The sequence below is a fragment of the Trichomycterus rosablanca genome, chromosome 17 (genome assembly GCF_030014385.1).
Source record: "Trichomycterus rosablanca isolate fTriRos1 chromosome 17, fTriRos1.hap1, whole genome shotgun sequence".
NCBI classification, from domain to species: domain Eukaryota; kingdom Metazoa; phylum Chordata; class Actinopteri; order Siluriformes; family Trichomycteridae; genus Trichomycterus; species Trichomycterus rosablanca.
Genome location: NC_086004.1, coordinates 24,213,859 through 24,238,323, shown reverse-complemented (window position 1 = coordinate 24,238,323; position 24,465 = coordinate 24,213,859). Strand labels below are relative to the sequence as shown.

The window sequence follows — 24,465 nt, the reverse complement described above, 5'->3', positions numbered from 1 at the left end:
TAATTGGAGACACTGAATCGCCCTATAGGTGAATGGATAAGTGGATAAGCGGTTAAGAAAGTGAGTGAGTGAGTGTATGTGGTAGTAGTATTTAATATAGTATGCAATACGTGAGAATTTAAAATTTAAATTATTTATCAGTGGACACATTTACCTTTTACTCATATACTAATTAAACATTGCTGTATCCTAGTATTAGATTCAGTTTTCTAATACATCTATTAAAAAAATACACAAAATAAACGTTAGTTATGAAAGAAAGCATCTTTGTGGTTTGCACTGTGTATTTATGTTGTCCTAATTTAATAAAATGTGATGCTGCAGGTTTAAAAATTGTCCTTTTAAACAACAGCCTCAATTTCTATGCACATTTGTCACAATAGTATAGTGTCACTAAAAATACATTTCAATAATAATACCTTCACTCCTGATCTAGAAGAGCCGTAACAAACACACCCCTCCCAGACGTGTGCAGGGGCAGAGACTCACAAGGAGCTGTATCACATCAGGAGAGACATGTTGTACCCTTCTTAATCCAGCTTTGAGGTGCAGAGCTCAGATTTGCAGCAGCAATAAAAATCATTGACAACCTTCCTTCCTCAGACCCAGCTGAAAAACTTGGGCCATGTCTATATAAATGCATGGATTATAGATACTGATGCCAAATACTGAAATACTGAGTGAAGAAATAAAGAGTTTAATAAAGAGTTAAACACATTAAACCTTTTTAAAATACAGCTTCTAAAATTACAGTACCCCTTTTCTAATGCATGTTTATATCTTTCTGAAGTCAAAATATACAAATATATTAGATACTTTTTAATTATCTACAGTAAAAATGTGCTTGTAATAACTCAAAACAACAGTAATAATAGCAGAACAGTAGGACAGTGGTAGCTCAGTGGTTAAGGTGGACTCGTAATTATAAAGTTGCTGGTTCAAGCTCCACTATCACCAAATTGCCACTGTTGAGCCCCTGAGCAAGGCTCTTGACCCTCAATTGCTTAAATTGTATTCAGTGATAATTGTAAGTCACTTTGGATAAAAGCATCTGCTAAATGCTGCAATGGTAAATTGTAAAGGTAAAAAGAACAGTACAACAGTAGTGATGATCTTTTAAGCAAATGTATGTATAAATATAAGCATGTGGTGTTCTAATGCAGTATTGTTATGATTTATGGTAATTTAGTGTGTAATCGTACAGTGTTGTACGTGGGGTTTTAAACTCAGCTCTGCCATCCGGCGATTGACTGTTGTTCATACAGGGTGGGAGCCGGAAAGGAAACTCCTCATAAATTAGGCAATTATGCCCTGATTGATGGCGCCTGCACAGAGTCGAGGAATAATGCGTTGATCAGGATGTGGCTTTCTGCACACACAGCTGATCCGCATATAAACTCGCCTCGTGCAGGTGAAAAGATGCAGTTGGCTACTGCACACGCGTCGGAGGGGGAGTGTGTCAGTGTCGCTCTCCTCAATCAGGGCGGGGATCGGAAAAAAAAGGGGGAAAAATGCATTCAAGTATGCAAGTGTGGTCTTGCTTGAGGGCTGCATGGTGGTAAAGTGGCTGATGCAAAGCAACCTGGGTCGCATGATCTCACTGTGTCATCTTGGTTTTTCCTCTTGGTTTTTCCTTTGGTTTTCTCCCACTTTCTAAAACACGTTCAAAGTGATTATTGACTCCAGATTGAAGGGGTGGGTCATTGTGCAGTTGTGTAGTGAGCTGTCTCTGTGGGTTTTGTGTTTAATGACAAATAAATGAATCAGTGATTTACCCCCGTCTTTGTTTCATGTGGGTTCTTCCTTACCTCACTTTGGAGGAATTAAGGAGGAAACACTAAAAAGTACTGATCGATTTGAAGAAAAGGATGAACTTCATTGCAGTTGCAATTTACCAGCAACAGGGGGCAATGCCATCTTGATATTTGTGTTTATTATTGACTATTTTTGATGTTGAAACTAAACCTATAGCCGTCTGAAGATGTGCAGATTAGACTAGAAATCAATACAGCAAAAACTGACTTATCTCAGAATACAAGGTAGCGTTAAGTCCTGAAATGAGAAGCAGCGTAAATTCGGCGAGGGAAAAAAAGAGAAAAAGGGGGAAGATTAGGAGCAATGGTGCGACACTGTGGCGCAGTGGGTAGTGCTGTTGCTTTACAGCAAAAATGGCCTGAGTTTGATTCCTCAGTCGGGTGGCCAGGGTCCTTTCTGTGTCCCGTTTGCATATTCTCCTTGTGTCTGCGTGGATTTCCTCTGGGTTCTCTGGTTTTCTCCCACATATCCAAAAACATGCTGTGAGTTCAACTGGAGCTACTAAAAATCACCCTGAGTTTGTGTGTGTGCCCTGTGACAAACTGCCAACCTGTCTGGAGTGTTTCGCCGAATGAATCAGACCCACAAGCCTGCCCAGGATAAAACAGACAGTAAATGAATGAATAAATGAATGAGTGACTTTCTGAAACAGGTAGCTGAATAGATGTGTGGTCTCACAGATGGAATAGATGCTAACAGGTTGCTTTCTTATCCTTGCCTTATGCAATTCTCTGGCCTAGGGCTGTTTCTGGTCAGTCAGTCTCTCTGACTTCAGTCAAATCTGCTGTAGGATGTATTTTATATAAGGGCAGAATGTTTTTTACAGCTGGACCGGGTCAGGACTGGTTGGGGAATTTTCAGTTTCAGAAGTTACCCTGAGAAAACAATCTTGATACTGCCAAAAGATGGTAGTGCCCAATCATTTTCATTTCACTACATTTGCTGCTGTGCTGTTTGTTGCTAGAGGTTTGGTTAACAATTTTCTGCCAAAAATCCATTTTATCACAATTATTCTAGTGCATTTAACTTTGATTACCACTGAGCCATGCAGGCCACGATCGCTCCTGTAGCAGATTTGTTGGTTTTACAGATGAGGCTTATCAGGTGTCATCTGCAAACTAAATGAGTTTAACAGAGTAATTGGTCTGATGCTGGAAAAATTATGTAATTTAATTTTGAAATTCTTTAAAATTGAGTTTTTGAAGAACCCTCGTATAATATATGGCCACAAGATTGTGCTTTCTCTTTTCTTTATCCACCTGACCTGAGCACACAAAATGTAAGCTTTTAAGTGATGATTTTGGAGCAGGTACTTCCTTCGTGCTTGGCAGCCTCTAAGCCCTTGGCAATGTGAAATAGTGACATTAACAGGAACTTGAAGTCCCTCCAAAATTTATGAGTTTTCTCCATGTATAATATAAATATAAAATATAAAAAATAGTTTAAGCCAAGCCATTTAAAAGATTGGCACTAGGTCCAAAATGTGTGCCTGCTTTGTGGCGGCTGTATAAGGTTGGTTTCTGACCCAACATGACACCGAACTAAAAATCGACAAACTAATATTTAACTTAAACCTGATTGTGATGTGGCAAAGAAGCACGTTTGTTTTTGTTTGTTTGTTTGTTCTCTCTGTCTCTCTATCAAACTTTACTACAGGTGCTGTCGCGAGCCAATCAGGAGTTGCTGCTGACCAGAGGTGGAAAGTAACGAATTACATTTACTCACGTTACTGTAATTGAGTAGTTTTTTTGTGTACTTAGATTTTACAACCTGTAATTTTACTTTTACTTAAGTATGTTTTGTATTAAGAATTGTAATTCTCTACATTTTAAATAACATCCGTTACTAAAAAAAAACAATAAAAAACTCGACATCAAACCTGCGCAAACATGTAGAGGTACGTTAAATAATACCTGTACCATTGCAGTCATAGTTAATATTGGTAGTATTGTAGCTTAGTTGCTCAAATTACCCATAAGACATTGATGCCTGCCATTGCTAAGACATTGCTAATGTTAGTTGGCACTATTGACCTGAAGCAAGTTAGTTAGTGTCAAGTTCAACAAGCTATAAAATAATGCTAACATTAAACAGCGATTTAGGATTTAGGATTGAGGATAAACAGAAATAATGCTGTTTTGAATTGATAACAGCAGTTGCAGTCTGTTAGGTGTGTATAGAGGTTAAATCCACACATTAACTGCTAATATGCACTGCATGGCTAGTGAGCTGTGTGTAGTCTGCTGTATCATTCATCTATGAACTTCTGTTGGAAAATGATGTCCCTCCTGTTAAAAAAGTAACTAAGTAACGTTTACTTGAGTACAGTCTGACTTGAGGAGGAGAGGCATTTTGGCTTTGAGACTTTGGTTGCAAGTAGTTTTGTTTTAGACTGTGTTACTATGTTGGCTGTTGAATTGTTTTATGTAACTAGTACCTCCCTGAATCTAATTTTGTCGCTCTCTCTCATGTTCTCTCTATCCTGTTTTCCCAGTGACGTGTGGACAAGCAAGTTTGGGGCACACCTATGCACACACACACACACACACACACCGTAGTTGTTTGATTGTCTAGGAACTAGGTAAGGGGCGGGTGCCGCTGGATGTACTTCTGATTGAGGATTAGTCTTGGTTAGGCAGTTTAGTAGTTTTGTTATTTTCTGTACTTTGGCACCATCTGTTGTCCACCGTGGCTTTGGGGCTAAAGAGCCAAACCCAGAGTTACTCACTACAGTTGATACATGATTTTTAACCCTTGATTCATTCTCTGTAATATTGAACCATTGGACATAGCCAACCAATACAGTTGTACACCTGTGTTGTCCCTGTTCCTAATTTGTGTATTATACATGTGTAAAATAAACAAAGCACGGATTTAAAAAGCAGCTACTGGTGTTTGTGTCCTTCATTCCATCCTACATTACATGTCAATTACCTAACATGTTACATACATGTTACTTAACCTAACACAGATAAACTTAGATACATTTTTCTTTAAACACAGATAAAAAAAAAATTCAGTCTATGTTAAATGTAAATGTTAAATGTAAATGTTAAAATGTGAATCTTCATTGTAAAATCTGAAGGGATGCAAACTCTACTCTCAGCTCTAGCTGTAAGCCTCTTGTGGTGGAATTCATGTTGTTGCACTTCCTTGCTTTAGACTTCACTTTCATTTGCTGTGTTGGTGTATAAATGCAGTAGCACAGTGTTACACAGGCCATGTATTATCAAGAACAACAACCCGGCTGTGATGATCTACAGCACTTAGTAATTATAGTTCTGTTTTTTTTTTTTTTTCAAGATACACTGCATCTAACGTTCTATTGCTTAAACAAATAGACAATGATGTGAGTATGGCTCTTAACTTTGAGAACACTTCATAAGAGGTAAGTTTTTATTTTTTATATTGTCATTTTACTCACGTATTCCAAAAAAAACCCAACATTTGTAGTTATAGTTGTACATTCTTCTTAAATCTCATGAGAAGTCTTGTTACTGAGATTCTGTTTAGAATGTATATGCTTTATTTGGCGGTGTATGATCTAATACAGCTTTACCTTGGTAGGATTAAATAAATGCAATTCCTCGTAATAGAATTCTTCTTCTGCTTCTGCAGGGGAGTCATGCATCCAAGCATAATCTTATTTATAACAAATCATATTAATGGACATTAAAACAAAAGCGTTTCCAAATAAATCTAACCACTACATTTTCTCATTTTTAGCAGAGCTGGAGGAGAGATATTGTTCATGTTTGCTGTATACGAAAAGCCACAGAGCTGCTAATGATGGCAAGAGGTACAGTATATAGTATATAGTATAGTATATCTTACAGTATATAGAAATGTAGAAATATATATATACTGTATATATGGACTTATACTGACCTTTGCAGCTGTAAAGCCACACTTTCGTGGACGGCTTAGTATTTCTAAATGCCTTTTCTCGCCCTCGCCTACTCAATATTTGCACTACACCACCCTTGAACTCATTAAATATCTTTATTGTGTTTGTATGAGGACTTTGTTCCATAGGAGTACATGCCACAGTTTAAGTGATTTGTAATCTTTACCCAGAAACTGAACCTGAACTGATTCTTAACCACAATGGCTTCTTTGACTGGCTAATATTTGCTTGTTTAGCAGGCCACCACCGTATTAGCTGTTACTGAACTAGTGCTTTGTGAAAATGTCAATATAAAAATAAATTGTTGCTTATTTTTATGTTTAAAAAAGGTGTCATGCTACAGATTTTCCCTTTTATCAAATCTTACACCAATCAGCCATAACATTAAAACCACCTCCTTGTTTCTACACTCAGTGTCCATTTTATCAGCTCCACTTACCATATAGAAGCACTTTGTAGTTCTACAATTACTGACTGTAGTTCATCTGTTTCTCTGCATGCTTTGTTAGCCCCCTTTTATGCTGTTCTTCAATGGTCAGGACTCTCCCAGGACCACTACAGAGCAGGTATTATTTGGGTGGTGGATCAGACCACTGCAGTGACACTGACATGGTGGTGGTGTGTTAGTGTGTGTTGTGCTGGTATGAGTGGATAAGACGCAGCAGCGCTGCTGGCGTTTTTAAACACCTTACTGTCACTGCTGAACTGAGAATAGTCCACCAACCAAAAATATATCCAATATATCCAACAGTGCCCCGTAGGCAGCGTCCTGTGACCACTGATGAAGGTCTATAAGATGACCAACTTGAACAGCAGCAATAGATGAGCGATCGTCTCTGACTTTACATCTACAAGGTGGACCAATTAGGTAGGATTGTCTAATAGAGTGGACAGTGAGTGGACACGGTATTTAAAAACTCCAGCAGTGCTGCTGTGTCTGATCCACTCATACCAGCACAACACACACTAACACACCACCACCATGTCAGTGTCACTGCAGTGCTGAGAATCATCTACCACCTAAATAATACCATATGCTCTGTATAAAAAAGCAGGCTAAAAAAGGTATCTAGAGAAACAGATGGACTACAGTCAGTAATTTTAGAACTACAAGCGCTCCTATGTGGTAAGTGGTTTTAATGTTATGGCTGATCAGTGTATAATGGCCTTACTGTGTCTGTGTCAAGCAGGGTTGGACTGAATAAAAATAGCCAATTATGACTGTTCCCATTAAAGCTCAATTAATTTTATTGTTTGTTGACAGACGTATCTTCAGATCATGTGTATGCCTATGCTTTATACAAAACGTTAACTGAAGTGGACTCGCCAATCACTGTGGGTTTGTACTCATCATGTCACAGCAGGATCAAAATGATCCTCAAAAGCATCAAAGGTAAGTAATCTTATATTACCATTCAGATCTGTCATTTCCTTGAGGATGTACACCTGCTGTTCCCAGCCTTGACGAAATGCTTTAAAGGGAAATTCAAAAGAACTTTACTTTCCCTGTGTCTTATTAAATGTTACTTACTGCTGCTGTGGGGGAACTTTAATAGGTTTGATTGTGACTCAACTCTGAGTCCTTTAATTGTTGGTCTGCTTGCTTGTCTGACTGGCAGGCTGACTATCTACCTGTCTTCTCCTACTGGCTCTCTTTCTGGAGGTATATTGTTCTGGTTCTCAGGTGCCAAGCTTGTAAACAGTGGCAGCATTCCTTATTCCTGTGTTGTAGCTGGCATATGAGGCCATCTGTGGCTTGAGTTGTGTCCAGTAGTGGCGTGGCAGCTTTTAGTTTTTGGTAGACATTCCTGTGTGTAGCTGTTACATGAACATATTCTGAACTTGAGTATGGAGTCTTTTTTACATGCCTGTTTTGCTGGGTACCATCTGTCTGGTTCTCTGGCAAGTGTTTAGGTTGTAAATTAATGGTGGACTGAGTAGAAAGCGCAGCTGCATCCAGATACTCTTTCTTCTTTGATGCTGTCCCTGTGTTGTCTGGGTTTTCTTTTGTCTAGTCCCAGTTCAGCTTTTGGCTTGCTTGTGTATGTAGTGTTTGCATATATTTAATTGGCAACAGAATACACATATGTAATTACAGAATTATACAACATTATACATACAGCAACTTAGATTATTAATTTGGTGACACAGAAAGTTAGATAATGCAAATTACCTTTGTAATTTGGCTTCTAATTTCTTGCTGCAACAGACCCACCAGCCATGAAGATACGGAAGTTGCTAAATATAGCCCGCAGAGGGGGCATGAAGGCGCAGATGAATGACGTATCAGTTTCTTTTAACTGACACTCATCTATGCCTTGTTAAACCTTAACTTGCTCCAGGTGGAAGTGTTTCTATTTATCACGGGTTCTTCCTCATAGATTTGCCAGTGTTTTTTGTTTAGAAACCTGCTTTTCTTTGACAACTTGATACCAGGTTTGATCCAGTCTGGCTTTGCCTTTTTCTGGGAACTCAGTTGGTGGTGACACTTTTCGGGGCATTATGAACCGCTGTGGATAAGCGAGCTGCCCCAGACCTTGTAGTGGGGTACCACTCATGCCGTCCCCACCTTGTTTTGTGTTTCTTTCTTTACTCTTTTACAGAGAACTATCGTATTTCTGCATCTCCTTCCTATACACTGTCTCCACTGTGGGCTGCAAATCCACTGTGGACTGCAAATGGTTTTTGCCTTTCATTTGTTACTTTGGTTGTTGCTATAATTTTGGCAACTGCCTTACTTTTCTGTTTGTGGTTTTTAGCTTATTCTTGGATTAAGGAACATTAACTTTTAATTCTTGAAAGTACAGGGCTACACTGAGATGCGATCCGCCCCATTACACTTGTAATTGATCATGATTGACTGATTAACTTCCTTGTGGTTATAAACACAGTGTATAAATAGCTCGTTTAATCACACCTGAGGCACAGACATTACAATGAAATAGTTCAGCTAAAAAGTTTTTACAGAGTTCAAGAAATCAGCATTTCTTCACAACTTTAGCTCCCAATATTAGCTTTACAAGCATATGTTTCAGTTTGAAGTACATAGAACAGAGGTATTTTGCCAAGGTTAGAAAAGAACTGTCAGCTTCTGCTATAAGAATATTTGTCAGGATGGTCAGAGGTAATCCAAGAAACATCAAATAAAAAAAGAAAGAAAATCTGCTATGAGTTAGAAGCTGCTGAAAACCGAGGTCTCACTGTCAGGAAAGCTTTACATTAAATTTTAACAGTAATATTCTGTACAAGGGCTGTTCTGCTTCCAGTGTAACTAGTACATCAGAGAAAAAAAGAACACAAGCTTTCTGTAAATTCTTAAACACATTTCAAAATCATCAGCCATGAGGTTGAATATTATTAACAATTGGTGTTCCGACATACACATGTCAGAACTAGATTTCGAAAGGCTAAATAATGCTAAAATTGAGTTTTGACAGGGAAGGCCTATCAAAAATGTGTGGACTGTGCTGAAAAGGCAAAAAAGATCTGTCACAGATAATCTGGTTCAATAAGATAAAGGATAGTTAACAAATATCCTTTTTTTCTGGGTTTGCTGTATGTTTGGGTCGCTGTATGGGGGACAGTGATGGCCTAGTGGATAGAGGTTTGGGATATCAACTGAAAGGTTGAGAGTTCGAATCACAGCTCTGCCATGCAGCCACTGTTGGGCCCTTGAGCAAGGCCCTTAACCCTCTTTGCTCCAGGGGTGCCGTATAATGGCTGACCCTGCGCTCTGACCCCTGCTTCCAAACAAGCTGGGATATGCGAAGAAAGAATTTCGTTGTACTGTACATCTGTATATGTATATATGACAAATAAAGACACTTTATTACGTATATTTTGTCATACACTATGGGTGTGTTCGAAAACCTAGTGAGCTCTCTACATAGACAGCATTTTACGTCATCCTACGCGTGCCCTCGAGAAGGAGGCTGTTCGAATTCTTAGATGCCCTAAAATGCTCCCTAGCAAGATATCTTAAATTTGACTGGTATTTTGAGTGAATAATAAGGGAGCATCAGATGCTGCCTTGTGGTGAAGGCAATCCCAGCATTCAGTGCGGAACAACTTTTCTCAGAAATATGGCCGATGGTGCGTAGTTATGTAAAAATGTAAATAAATTATTATTGATTTTTAATTTGAATAAACTTGCACAAGTGTCATTGCAAATTCGGGCTTGTCAGCAAATTTAACCGTTTTCGGTACATGGAGGGAGATGTTAGCTGAAATGCTAGCTCGATGTGCCACCCCATCCAATTGGTTTGAATGGCATGAGGCTAACTGTGTTAGCTTAGTAAGCGAAAACTGATGGAATCGCTGTCTAGTGCGTTCGAATAACCCCACTCTATTAAGTCGATGACTTATTAGAATCCTCTCTACTTAGGCAGCTACTTATGTAGGCAGTAAGACAGCAAGGGAGCTCACTAGGTTTTTGAACACACCATATATAGCCAAAGGTTTGTGATTGCTGGACACCTCATTTTAACCATTTATAAACCATGACCATTATTATGGAGTTGCACAAATATTGTAAAAATTTTACACTCAGAACAACTTTAATTTTAAAAGGTTATATATACTGTATATATATATAATTTATTTTTTTTATTTAATCTAATGTTACAATTAACCTAGTAGCATTGTCTCTTACCAGGAATACGATGTTGCACCACACAGTTTGCAGTAGTTTCATTGTTACTGACACTACAAATATTCTTCTTGAACAAAACTTGGTACCAAAAGCACCCAATAATTCCTCCCATCACCACTTGGTCTTTTTTTCCCCACAGGTTACATGGATGAGGAGGCAAAGACAAAAAACCAAAACAGCAAGGGCTCGAACAATATCGGCAGCCTGATTTCACTTATCTTCCGTCTCCTTTTCTATCGACCTGTGTGGACAGTTAAAAAACAGAGCTGGGACTGCCCCCGCTATGTGTTCGTCAGCTTCAGTGCTTGGCACTTTGCAGGCAGTGACATGCTTTGGGCTGGCTTAGTGATGCAGCTGTGCCAATCTCTTCAAGACAGCTTTGGCAGGCTTCAGCTCAGCCTCTTCCGAGTAGCTCAGTATGACCCACGAAAGGATTCAAGAAAAAAGAAGATAGAAGTTAGCTCAAATGATTGGAGGTCCAAGAAGTTCTGCTGCTGCCCACTCTGGGCGCTGGTGCTTATGTTACTCATGGTTTCGCTCTTTGTTCTGGTACCGATTATTATTATTGAGTTTTCTAGCAGAAAGCATGAAGAAGACATGGGTATTGATGAAAGCCATGCAGTGTTGGACACTTTTGCCATTGCGATGTTAGGACTACCTGCTGCTGGAGCAGTGAGATTTATTTTCATGTTGGTAAAAAACCTTATTTTTAATCAGGATGCTAATGTCAGAAAAGCTTTGGACAACAATAAAGTCAGCGAGCAGTTGGGTTTAATGCATGAAATCCGAAAGGAGATGAGGCTTCTCTCGTGCTTTATTCACTTCATGGAACTCTTTGAACAACGGAGGATAAGAGTCATGCTGGAGATCACCAATTTGGACCGCTGCACCCCAACGAAAATTGTTGGCGTCTTGGATGCCATTAATATTCTTCTATCTGATGAAGAAAGTCCCTTCATTTCCTTGGTGGCAATTGATCCAGAAGTGCTTGCTCAAAAAGTAGACCAGGCAGATGGTTGCTTCAGTAAAAATGACCAAGCATATGGATTCTTGGACCGCATCATTACACTTCCCTTCACTGTCCCAACTCTGTGTAATGAGTCAAAATGCCAAGTCTTTGAAAATATCACAGAGGGACGTTCTGCAATGCTTAGTGGTGCACAAAATGAGGTTTTGGATTCACCTTACATAAAGACCACGCCTTCTGTAGAACGTGACTCCTTGTTAGAGAGCAACCCACACGAGGAGGTCTATGAGAGTTCCTTTGGACAAAGCAATACTCATCCCCATTCATATAATAAGAACAAAGTTGAAAGTTTAATCCAGGATGCATTCAGGAGCATTTTCTTGCATAACCAGAGTAAGCTTCAAACCTACATTTCCGAAAACACAGTGTCCATGAGGAGGGTAATCAACTCCATCAGAGTCTCCATTGTGGTCAGGGAGGCTCTCCTAGGTGATGTTCCACATCCTGAATCTGTCGCTGCTTGGATTGTCTTGGTGGACCGCTGGCCTTGTAGACTAAGCTGGATACTTCAGTGTGCGGAGGATGAACACCAGACTGTACAGAGCAGTGAAAGTGAGATTGACTTTGATCACAGCAAGACTCTGTGGAATGTGTTCACTGAGCACAGATTTGAGCTCCATGTCATTAGGAATGAGGTGGAGAAGTTCCTGGAAAGAGATGACGATCCTGAGTTGTTCGAGATATTCCTCAAAAAGGATTACAAATTCACAGTATGGGAGGCATATAACTTTATGAAATACACTGTTAACTTGGATCATTCCATTAAGAATGAATTAGCCAGGATTAGACAGAGCAACACTGTGAGAGGAACGGGGAGAAGTACTTTCAAAAATTTGTCTCAAAGGATGTTGTTCAGCATGACTGTTGAGGATGTTTGCAATGAGGTTAGTGAACTCACTTTTTCCACTCACAACATAAGATAAACCTTTAAGAGACAAAATGCAGTGGCATGGCAGTTTAAGCATTTAGAAGGTTTTTGCAACAGGTCTTTTTTAATTCTATGACTAAACGATTACAAAATCATTTAGCAATGGCCAAAAAGCCCTTCAAGAAAATATTTTGGGACAAAAATATACACAGATCAGCCATAACATTAAAACCGCCTCCTTGTTGCTACACTCACTGTCCACTGCCACACCTCACTGTCACTGCTGGACTGGGAATAGTCCACCAACCAAAAACCACTGTGACCACTGATGAAGGTCTAGAAGATGACCAACTCAAACAGCAGCAATAGACGAGCGATCGTCTCTGACCTTACATCTACAAGGTGGATCAACTACGTAGGAGTCTCTAATAGAGTGGACAGTAAGTGGACACTGTATTTAAAAACTCCAGGAGCGCTAGTGTGACTGATCCACTCAGACCAGCACAACACTCACTGACACACCACCACCATGGCATTGTCACTGCAGTGCTGAGAATGATCCACCACCTGAACATTGAAGAACAGGGAGAAAGCAGGCTAAAAAAGTATGCAGAGAAACAGATGGACTACAGTCAGTAATTGTAGAAAACACAAACAAGACAAAGTGCTCCTATATGGTAAGTGGAGCTGATAAAATGGACAATGTGTATAGAAACAAGGAGGTGGTTTTAATGTTATGGCTGATCGGTGTACATTGAGTCACTTAAATTATTACACTACACTACATGGCTAAATGCACAAACCTGATAATGACACATTAAAGCTATTACAGTGTTCACTCTTCTGGAAAAAGCCTTAGCACTGAAACCAAGTAACCATTCCTATTCAGTAATGTACAAGACTGAGATACAGAACACTTAGCATTTTACTTATCTCACCCATGACTAATGTTATTTCCATTAATATTTACGTATTGATTAATATTATGTATTTTTATCCTCTACAGCTGTCCAAGCTAGGGCTACCAGAGAAGTACTCCGAGATTGTAAAGAAAAACCATTTAAATGGCCAGACGCTGCTCATAGCTGATCCAGCCGATCTGAAGGAAGTTATGCAAATGACTCTTGGGGAATGGACTTCTTTTACGATTCATTTTCTTGGGGTCATGTCAGGTTATCGAATGAATGTACCTAAATCAGAGCCAGTGATCTCCAATACCAATGTAATTTGCACCTCTCATTTGAATAGTGGGAATTCATAATAATGTGTCTTAAATATCCAGCTCTAATCATCATGTTGTTGATTTACACTTTTTTTGGATCACTGTCTTGTTTGCATAAAACCTTTTTTTACTTAATCAATTATTTATTTAATCATCAAATCACAGTGGGTCTGGTGCCACTTGAAAGTAAGTGGAGAAACCCTGGACAGGGCACCAAGTCTTTACAGGGCAACCACATCTGCATATTTACTCACTTTAGACTTCAGAGCAATATAGAGCAGCCAATCCACTTGCATGATTTGGGAGAGAACCAGAGAACCTGGGGAAAACCCACATAGTCACAGAGATAACATACATATGACATAGAACATCTTTTCAAAGCAGTAACCATGTTGCTGTGCAGCATTTTGAACTAGATTAATTATAAATAATACAGAATCTTATTAAGGTTGCAGACTTTTTGTAAGTGGGTTATCATAATAAATTATTACCAACATGTGTGTAGTCTCTGCATTCACATTACTGTCTGTATTGTTATCAATAAAACCCCTAGTTGTCTGTGCCTGTTGAGTCTTCAAACTGCTTAGACACAAAATTTGTTACAAATACAGTACATTTTGTTTCATTCTTTTATTAATCACTCCATCCTGGGCAGGGTCAGTGTTTCTGGCATCACCTAAAAATACTAGACATAAGAAAAGAATTAATTTGAACAGAACGTCAATCTATTGCAGGGCAACACACACTCACTTATACCTAGTGGGAGCTGCCAATTGACATCTTGAGTGTTTCTAAAAGGTGGAAACAGAACCTGGAGAAAATTAGTACATGGAGAGAACATGTCAAGCTCTTCACACATATTGACTGAAGATGAGAATCAAACTAAGGTTCCCAGACGTCCTGCTGCTAAGAGGCACCCAGTCTTTTAGCTGCACCATCATTATGCCCTGGACTAGATGTGAATAATGAATCAATAGATAAACATCGATGAAGGCTTGTAATTACAGCAAAATTAAGGTAAACAATGGCTGACCAAAACACACCAGTCAGTATTTGTTTGCCTATAGACCTCACCTGTACGATAGTTGGACCTAAATACTAGCAGCTCATTAGAAAGATTTTCTGCTCCAAATACCTTGTGTTTTCTCATCGCCACACTGATCTATCTATACACATATTTTATATAGTTGGATATTTAGAGGACGAAAGGACAATTTTAGTAGCCTGACAGGATAATTACTGAGGTATGGCTGTGGGGCAAATAGGACAGAAGGTACCTTAAAGTGAGAAGCAGATCAATGGTGTTTCAGGGTGTAGTCATTACTTACCGTTACCAGAGAGGGATATGACTTGGAGATGACATAATTCATCCATACTATGTGAGACCATCAATCAAATGCAGTCCTGCAAAAAAGAAAGAAAAAAGTATGATAAAAAGATGATATAAGACCTATAAGCAAGCAAATTTCTTTGGTTAAAAAACAGGGTTATATATACACACACAGTGAGCATGAGACAAGTTATAAGGGGATAAAATGTCTCACGTCATACAGGGTAGGAGATATGGATCTTGAAGTTTTATGCTGCACTGTAGTGCCACCATCAGGCCATTCTGGCTGAGTTCTAGCCACTTGATTTAAAGTGGAGCAAGCTCAGCTTGTTAACAGTAGCTTGACAGGAGAGGCAGACAGTCAACAAACTTCCAGTGCCAAGACTTAGCTAAATTACTAATCTAATTACAATTTTTGATCTCTTCAGTCTATGCCTGGATCCAGAATATCAGGATCTCTTTACAAAGCAATAGCTACGACTGGCGTTTTAAAAAGGATGTTTTGGTGTAAATCAGGCAGCTGTTATATGAATAAGAATAAGATCTTGTGTAAATTGCTTTTACACTTTATGGTCCTTTGCATAGTAAAAGGTCTATTTCCACCTGTTTATACTTTCAGGTTGGTCAAAGATGGACAGCTGCATTTAAACTGAATGGATTTTCCTTGCACTATCCTCATTTGATGGCCCACTACGTTCCATATTCCCTCACTCATATATTGGAGCTTGATTTCATGTAAACCACCATGTGAAAGCCTTCATAAATAAGTGGAATTGCTTTTGATAGCAGACCTTAAAATGCGGTTCATGAATTATATGTTCAGTTGAACTCAATTTTGTACAGGCTCTGATTACATCACATCCTTGACATCCCCGTCTTGCTCTTGCTGTAAGGATGGGTGAAGATAATAAATATGGCTTTCTTTGGCATACGTACGCCAAGATTTTCAGCTGGGCTAACAGGGCATTTTTTTCATAAGCAGGCAAAGCTAGAATTAAGGATCAGCACTGTGCACTGCTGGCCATAATCCAAAAGGATTGCATTACTTATGATAGTGTATTTTTATGGCAGGAAAGCCCTGAATAAAAAACACATCTTACTTGCTGACTGAAGATGTATTTTCAAATTTTTACTCATATAATAATATTAATATTTTTATTTATTTTTTGCTTGTGAGAGGTAGCCCTCTATATATTATATTCCTTTATTTTCTTTTTTTACTCTTGGCACTTGAGCTAAGTCACAAATCATATGAATAAGGATTAAATGCCCAAAAGTTTGTAGAAACTCCTCTGAGTTATTGAATTAAACATAAACAAATACTTTCATTAATGGCTGGTGATGTGGGAACATTTCTATCATGAATATTTATATACATTATTCATGATCCTGGTATTTAAAATAAGTTTTTTTAATGAATTTTCTCCCCTTTTTCTCTCTTTTAGCACGTCCAGTTGCCCGACTGCATCATGCTTCCTCTCCACCAATGCCGATCCCCGCTCTGATTGAGGAGAACAAAGCTCCTCCGACACGTGGGCAGTATGCATCTTATCACTTACACTTTGACGAGTGCAGTGCAGCTCAGCACTGTATATGGAGAGACGCACCCTGAGAGCACTCTTTTCTCATCTCTGTGCAGGCGCCATCAATCAGCCAGCAGAGGTCGTATTGCATTAGTTATGAGAGAGAGACCCTATCCGGCTTAATCCCACCCATATCTGAACAACAGGCCAATAGTTGTTCATGTGGCCACTCATCCCAGCTCTGGTTCCAGTGTGTGTTTTTACAGCTGCGCCACCTGAGCGGCCCATTTAAAATAAGGTTTTAACCGTACATATGTCCATAGTTTTTTTTATTTTTTTTATTAAGAAAACAAGGCTCAGAGGAAACGTAACAAACAACGCATGAAGCTTTTCTAATATTATTTTGGTCCTGGATTAAAAAACATACTTGTGCACTAGTCTATTTAAAAGCAATGTTATTGCCCAGCACTGCCAATATTATTGACCCACAGCCTGAGCCATTAACTCCAAATAAAGGGCACCTAAAAGGGTACTTCAATCCAGAAGTGGTTTGACTGCAAAAATTTATTTTAAAGCTTCTGTGAGAGCTCATTTAGGAGGAGGTCACAAACGATTTCAGAAGAAACATCAAAAAAATCTGGCCTTAGCTAAGGTCAGTGATAATGAATTCACAGGTTAAGACTCGTGGGTGCCACAGCAAAATGAGTGTAAAATAAGTGTGAAATTTTAATAGATTTTTTACACCGTTTTGAAACATTCCATCATAAGCAGATATTTGCAGGTAGAGTCAGTCTCTACAACATTTAAGTAAACATCATCATCAACAATAACAACAACAATAATAATAATAATATCAATACATATTAGAATTGTAAAGAATAATGACTAAATATAGAGGTGCTGTTAGAGCATTAGTACTATTCAGCGTTTTATAATTGTATACAATAAAACGAGTCCTGTTCCTTTAAGAAATTTGCTCAACCTAGAGAAAATCTGTAATGCTTTACAAGGGTGAAAAGCAAACACATCAGTGAAATAAAAACAATTTTCTTGAAATAAAGTACTAAAATACTTGTGACGGTCTTGACGGTCTTGTGTGCCAGACTGTTAAGAAAACAAGGAGGGGAAATATTAGCTGGTTCGGTGAGTTACAGTTTAATTAATTAAGATATGTGAATTAAAGCAATAAGCCACGAGAGACCGTGCGTTACTGCGATTTTATCACAGGTTTTGGCACAACGCAAAGCGGACATTGCTGCTGTTTGAGTTGGTCATCCTCTAGACCTTCATTAGTGGTCACAGGACGCTGCCCACGGGGCGCTGTTGCTGGATATATTTTTGGTTGGTGGACTATTCTCAGTCCAGCCGTGACAGTGAGGTGTTTAAAAACTCCATCAGCGCTGCTGTGTCTTATCCACTCATACCAGCACAACACACACTAACACACCACCTCCATGTCAGTGTCACTGCAGTGCTGAGAATGACCCACCACCCAAATAATAGCTGCTCTGTGGTGGTCCCGTGGGGGTCCTGACCATTGAAGAACAGGGTGAAAGGGGGCTAACAAAGCATGCAGAGAAACAGATGGACTACATTTAGTAATTGTAGAACTACAAAGTGCTTCTATATGGTAAGTGGAGCTGATAAAATGGACAGTGAGTGTAGAAACAAGGAGGTGGTTTTAATGTTATGGCTGATCGGTGTATGTCCTCTTTAAGCGTTAATAGGTGTATCAAGTGAGCCAGACTTGTGGCTTGAAGCTTAGGGTTTGATACAATCTTTGACTTTGGTCGGGGCCGGTCCTTTTCTTTTGGCTTTGTAGGCAACATTGTTGTTTTAAAATGAATGCAGGCGGACACAGGAAGCCAATAAAGAGCGCAAAAGTAGGGTGAGGTGGCAGCTTTCGGGTTGATTGATCTTCTAAATAATTCATACCTTCCTGGAAAATTATTGACTTTTTATAATGTAATTTAAAACGTGTAAACAGATTGGCATCATCTTAGAATTATGATCCACATCAACATGGGCAGTCAGTGGGCATGGCATTGCTAGGGGTCATTAGCCTGTTACCTGTTAGCTTCAGGTTACGATGATTACCTTTTCTTCTTAATCGTCAGTGCCCTGTGATGCAGCAAGACTGAGCGTTTCCAGCTGAGCAGATTTCTGTGGGCATTTTAGACTAACAAAGTGATCAGGGCTTGATTCACACCGTGTGTGCAGACATTTGAGCCTTCAGAGAATCTCAACACAGATGCAGTCAGTAAATGACTCCTTTAAAAAGGTCGAGGCACATTTGTAAATTTGTCCCGACAGACAGATTGAGGAACCATAGCCCTGAAAAAGCTTGATGGGTATAATGTATTTAATTAGAGAGGCCAAACTGTTTTGGCACAGAGTTGTTGGCACAAAAAGTAAGTAATGAGTAATTGTTATAGCCTATAATTGATTTTAATTAGCTTTTAATGAAAAATTAAAAGTGCAGATATCTGATTGCCAAAAATGATGATAGTGATTTCACTTTTACCATCTGCCTGATTCTGGTCAGGGCTGTGGTGGGTGCGGTGCATTAATTTTAATAAAATTGTCATATTGATAATTACTTTATTGATCCTCGAAGGGAAATTGCGGTGTTATAGCAGCAATTTACAGTTATCTCAAACATCACACAACGACATTGCAATGTAGTACAGGAAAGAATAAAATGAATAAATTAATTAATAAATAAATATAAATATTAGAAATCTAAATCTAAATAAATATAATATATAAAAATCTAAATATAAGGTTCTTTGTCATAAAATCCTGCCAAAGCCAGCAGCTGCGTCTCCATTTCTGCCTTCCTACTTTCTCAAGGTGTCAGTCTGCTTGAGCTTTTATTTGATAGATTAGGTATGGAGGAAGCTGAGGTTCAGCCACTGTGACAGCAAAATGAAATTTCAGGATCCTTCCTCTCACTACCTGATATTAAGGATTTCTTCTCTTGAGCTGCATTCAGCTGAAGTGTTTTTGCATTTCACGTTTTCTCTCAGTTCTCTTTTATATCTTTTATATCTCCATTTTCATCCACCTGCCTTTTTTCCTGATAAACCAGTATAAATGCTCCTTCAAATTGTCCATTTGGAGAATGAAATGCACCTGGACAGACAGACAGGGTCCTTTGGATGTGTCCTAATTGGCAGTCCAGGGTGACACTGGTGTCTTAATGAATACAGAAGACCGAGTGCTAGACAGTAATGGCGGTCGGTGACCAAGCTCCTAATTGACCATTTCAATCCTGCAAATGCGGCCCAGCAGCTCCGCCGGCGTGTGTAAGAAGATCATGGCCGGATGGTCATTAAAAGCATCCATGATCCTGTTAGGGCTTGAGAGCCGGCCAGCTTCTAAAAGTGCCCATTATTGCCATAGAGACAGCCAGCATGCTTCTGATGAATACGTGTTCCAGCATTAATAATGTTTTAAAGAAAAAAACTGAACCTGCTTTTATCAACAGGTAAAACAGATACCCCACACATGGGCATTAATATTGCCTCGTCTCCACTTTTCTAAAAAGGCTTTCCACTAGATTTTGGAGTGTGTTTGTAAGAATTTGTGCCTATGAATTCAAAAGAGCCCTTACAAGGTTGGACAGTGATGGACTGAACGACCTGCCTTTTGTCCCCTGCACACCAGACTCAATATAGCTTTGTAATGATCAGATGCGCATTTAGGGTGAAAAAGGGTTGAGTTTGAACTAGGGCTGTGCGGTATGTCTAAAAAACACAGTGTTTATATTTTGCATTACTTCAAGGCTGTATTTGAATTAATATTGACAATATTTATATCAAACAAGCCAGCAGAATCTCACAATCACATTTATGCTGTCCGTTTTACTTTAAATAAATGCGCATCAAAAAAATCCCAAAAAAGTTCAATATTTAATAATGCTTTGCTATCATTGCATCCCAGATCAACCACACAGCAGCAAAATATCATATCCACTGCTTACCTGAGCTTCTCTTCTTCAAGTGTTAAATTGCTAAACACAAACCTTACATTTTGAATTTCACAGCAAATTGCATATTACACGGAAAAAGGCTCATTTTACGGTCCGTGATGCGATTTGTCACAGCTGTGAATTAGGTAGGGCCTTACTTATACATATACTAGCCTACACTGACTGTGTATACATTGTATACACAGCACAAAAGTAGGAACTGTGCCTAGTCACAGCGCTATAATAATCTTAATTCTTAGTTTTAGAGAAAGCGTGTAACGACTATACATAGAATAGACATGCATAGTCAGGCTTCAGATGCACTGTAGCTAGAACAAAAGAGAAAAAGAGAACTATGTGTACAGCGATGGAAAGCCGTATATTTCCTGTAGTTCCTCTTACGGAGGGCAGGTTCCTGGCATGTGGTGGTTTCACATCACAGGGATGCTGTGAGTGAGTGAGGGAGGTATAGAAGAAGCTGACCTGACAGGTTACATAAGTGTGTGTGTGTTTGTGTGAAAGAGAGGAAGAGTAAGAGACAGAGGATGGACAGAGCGAGAGAGAAAGTGAGATGAATAAAGGCCCTTGAGGGCTGCCGGTGTAACAGAAGACACTGTGCCGGCGGTGAGGTTGATCTGTGGGTAGCACTGCCGGGTTTCCTACCGTACACACACACACACACACACATGATTTTTCACACCTTACTGACTAAAACTCAGCTGCCCAGCTTGGTCATCCATAACTGTGCAGAAATAAAAGATAGACAGGCAGACAGACAGTACAGGAGATTTGTGGGGGAGAGGGGTCTGAGACTGCAGGTAGGTTGAATTTACATGGACGCTTTAGTCATCCGTCAAAAACTCAATGCTGCCATCGATTTTAATAGGAATGATGTATTGACAGGCCATACGCGCTCAGAACCACGCATCAAAACGACGCTCGGTCATTCGTTACAATCGACAACCAGGTTTGAACTTTTGATGGAACACACCGCAGCGTATTCATGTGTCATTTAATCACACGCTGAGATTAGGTGTCTTAGGTCAGCGGAAAAATGAATGACAGGCTAACGGTGGATATCAGTTCCCGTCCAAATGTGCCCAATCCAGCACTTTTTTTTTACATTTTGCTTTTGACTATAGCTATACATCTTTAACAAACTGAAATCTGTTGTTTATGGTCTTCATGCCTATTACAAACTAAATCTGTCAGCATACAGTCAGTCATTTAGGGTTGTGTTCTAAGCCAGGGGTTTTCGCAAGCCAAAAAAATGATTTGCAGAGAAAAATAATCATAATAAAATAAACTTGTATGCAAACGCCCCCTTGTAGAGACAGTGGGGCAGTAGTAGCTCAGAGGTTAAGGTACAGGACTAGTGATCAGAATGTTGCTGGTTCAAGCCCCACCACCACCAAGTCTTGGGCTTCTGAGCAAGGCCCTTAACCCTCAATTACTTAAAGCATGTTTAGTGATGAATGGATAAAAGCGTCTGCTAAATGCCGCAAATGTAAATATGAAAAGAGACTTTGTGTTACATCTTGTAAACCACAGTGCGACCAGATTGTACAGAGCAAATGTGGGTTGCTTGAAAAAAGTTTGAAAAACCCTGATCTAAGCTACACTCATGATGTACTGAATACATTAAATTATTACACAATCATTAGACCTTAGTTACTATTTAAATATTTTTAGTATGTAATACGTGGTTTGGGGATGAAAATTTGGGCAATTTATAATTCTCTGACATTAGTCAATGGCTAAGCGATAACCAGCAAGCTTATTGTGACTTACTGAAGTAAAAAATACATCATCGAATTTCATAGCAACAAGCCACACACGATTTATTGGTTCAAAACAACAAAGTAACATTGCAAACGTGGCAGTAATGTAGAACAATAAGATGATCATAACCACAGTGGGAATTAGTTTACCAATCAGAATGTAGACACGAGAATGTACTATGTAGAATGTAAACACACTGATTAAAAAATAGAGATGCAGGCAAGTATATTAAAGCTTAGTTAACATTGGCACAGCTGATAAGCAGAGTTTATACTGATGCAAAATATCCAAATCATTTTTTGTAAACCTTTACACACAAATCCACATGTGTAGAAATTTGATATGCAGTCAGACTTCATACTGCCACAAAACAGCTTTTGTTTGTAATTTGAATGCGTAATAGTTTCAACCTTCACTTTTTCAGTTATATAAGCAAATAAATAACGTTCTGTGCATCGAGGGCTGGTGAGGGTGAACACAAGAGAGGCAGCACCAAGAAAAACAATTTTGACTGGCTAAACAGCTTCCCTCGGGACACAAGACAACACTTCAAAAGTCACTGATTCACTGAGATGCTAATCAGTTCTCAACCGCCAACACAAACAGCAAAAAAGCCGAGAATAAAAAAGAAAAAAAAAGCAAGGAAAAGTTTTCTCAAAGTTCAACACTGATATGATACTGAAAGGAAGTGAGCAGGAAGTGTGGGTATCATACAGCACACAGGGGTCTTCAATTTGAGTCTGATCTCTGGTTAATTGGGGTGACCATACGACCTCTTTTATCCAGCCGATGTCATCGATTACGTCGACCAACAGCGGCAGCCCTACCTTGCTGTAAAAGAAAAGTCATCTAAGCTATAAAATACGATGGTGGTAGCATCTCTATACTTATCGAGCACTTTATTGGTTGCATATGTGACTTGTGCATTCATGGATTACTTTATAAGGTACATATATACAGTAGGTACCATACATATGAACTCTGTAGCTATACAGTTACTAACTGTAACCAGTCTTTTGCTCTGTACCTGGTCCATTAATTAGTAGAGATCCCTAATGGCCAGATAATGTTTGGGTGGTGGGTCATTCAAAGCACAGCAAAGCCTCTTACACAGCAATTTCATGGTAGTGTGTGTTATACTGGTATAAGTGTATGAAGTTCAGCAGTGTTGGTATTTTTAGAAGCTGTTTCCCCTTACTGGCATGGTTCTATTTATTTATTTATTTATTATATTTGGTTGGAACACTTTTCTCCTTCTTGCATTGACACTGAAGTGTTTAAAATTCCCAACAACACTGCTGTAGTACAACAGACACTACCATGCTATTACCATGTTAGCGTAATTAGGGGTTCTTTGGAGATCCTTTTTAATTTATAAATAAGGTAATAAGTGAATGTACTATATATTATATTGCATATTGCCTTATATGTACTATAAAAGTATGTGGACACTGTACCATAGCCATGGACATCCCATTCCCAAACCATGGTAAATAGTTTAATGTTGGCCCAAAAGCATTTGTGAGGTTAAGCACTAACGGTGGATGTAAAAAGTCCTGGCTCGCAATTGACATGCCTCTTCATCCCAAGTGGGGGTAAGGACAGGTCTCACATTAAAAGAAAAGTATGTGTGGTTCACCCAAAGTTTAAAATGTTTAACAGGACATAAGACTAATGGAGGTCATTTGTGTCTCATTAAATAACCTTCATACAACACCAGTATTCCAATATCCACATTAATAGAAGATAAGTTACTCTCAGAACAGAGACAATCTCATCCAACACTGATCAATTCATCAAAGCAGTGACATACCTCTAAATAATTTAGGTGTGTGAGGTGCTCATCTTTCTCTCGTCATATTAATTCAATCGGGAAAAATTATGGAGGTGTTAATTTGCTTCATTTGCTTCCTCATTGACTTAGTACGGTTCAATCAGAAGACTGATGGCTCAGTTTGCAGCATAGCAAAGGCATTCTTGTCATTTCATTTGGGTCTTAAATCCCAAATCCTTTTGTACTGCAATGATTTAAAATGTGATTTGACTCAGCAAACCTGCTCATTTAGAACAAAGTCAGTATTCTATAACACACATTTAGTCAACCCCTACATAATGATACTGATTTTAAAACCTACTGCTAGTCTGTGTGACCTAAAGTTGGGTTACAACATGATTTAAAAAAAATTATGATCATTTTCAATAGTTTAATACTAATAATCTACTTTAATACCAGACATCAAGTCAAGTTTATTTGTATAGCGCTTTTTACAATAGACATCGTCTCAAAGCAACTTTACAGACTCCAGGACCAACAGACCAAAAACCACTGCTGAGCAAGCAGAGGACAACAGTGGCAAGGAAAAACTC

At 38.9% G+C, this 24,465-nt stretch overlaps 1 protein-coding gene across 1 annotated transcript in view; it reads left to right on the top strand.

Moving 5' to 3' along the window:
- Nucleotides 1–3,800: 3,800 nt before the first annotated feature.
- nkpd1 (NTPase, KAP family P-loop domain containing 1) overlaps nt 3,801–24,465 on the top strand; it is a 35,093-nt gene continuing 14,428 nt past the window's right edge. The window contains exons 1-5 of the mRNA XM_063013436.1: nt 3,801–3,857; nt 5,542–5,614; nt 6,987–7,115; nt 10,513–12,284; nt 13,275–13,490. Coding sequence (XP_062869506.1) covers nt 3,801–3,857; nt 5,542–5,614; nt 6,987–7,115; nt 10,513–12,284; nt 13,275–13,490 — 2,247 coding nt within the window. The remainder of the gene's footprint in view (nt 3,858–5,541; nt 5,615–6,986; nt 7,116–10,512; nt 12,285–13,274; nt 13,491–24,465) is intronic.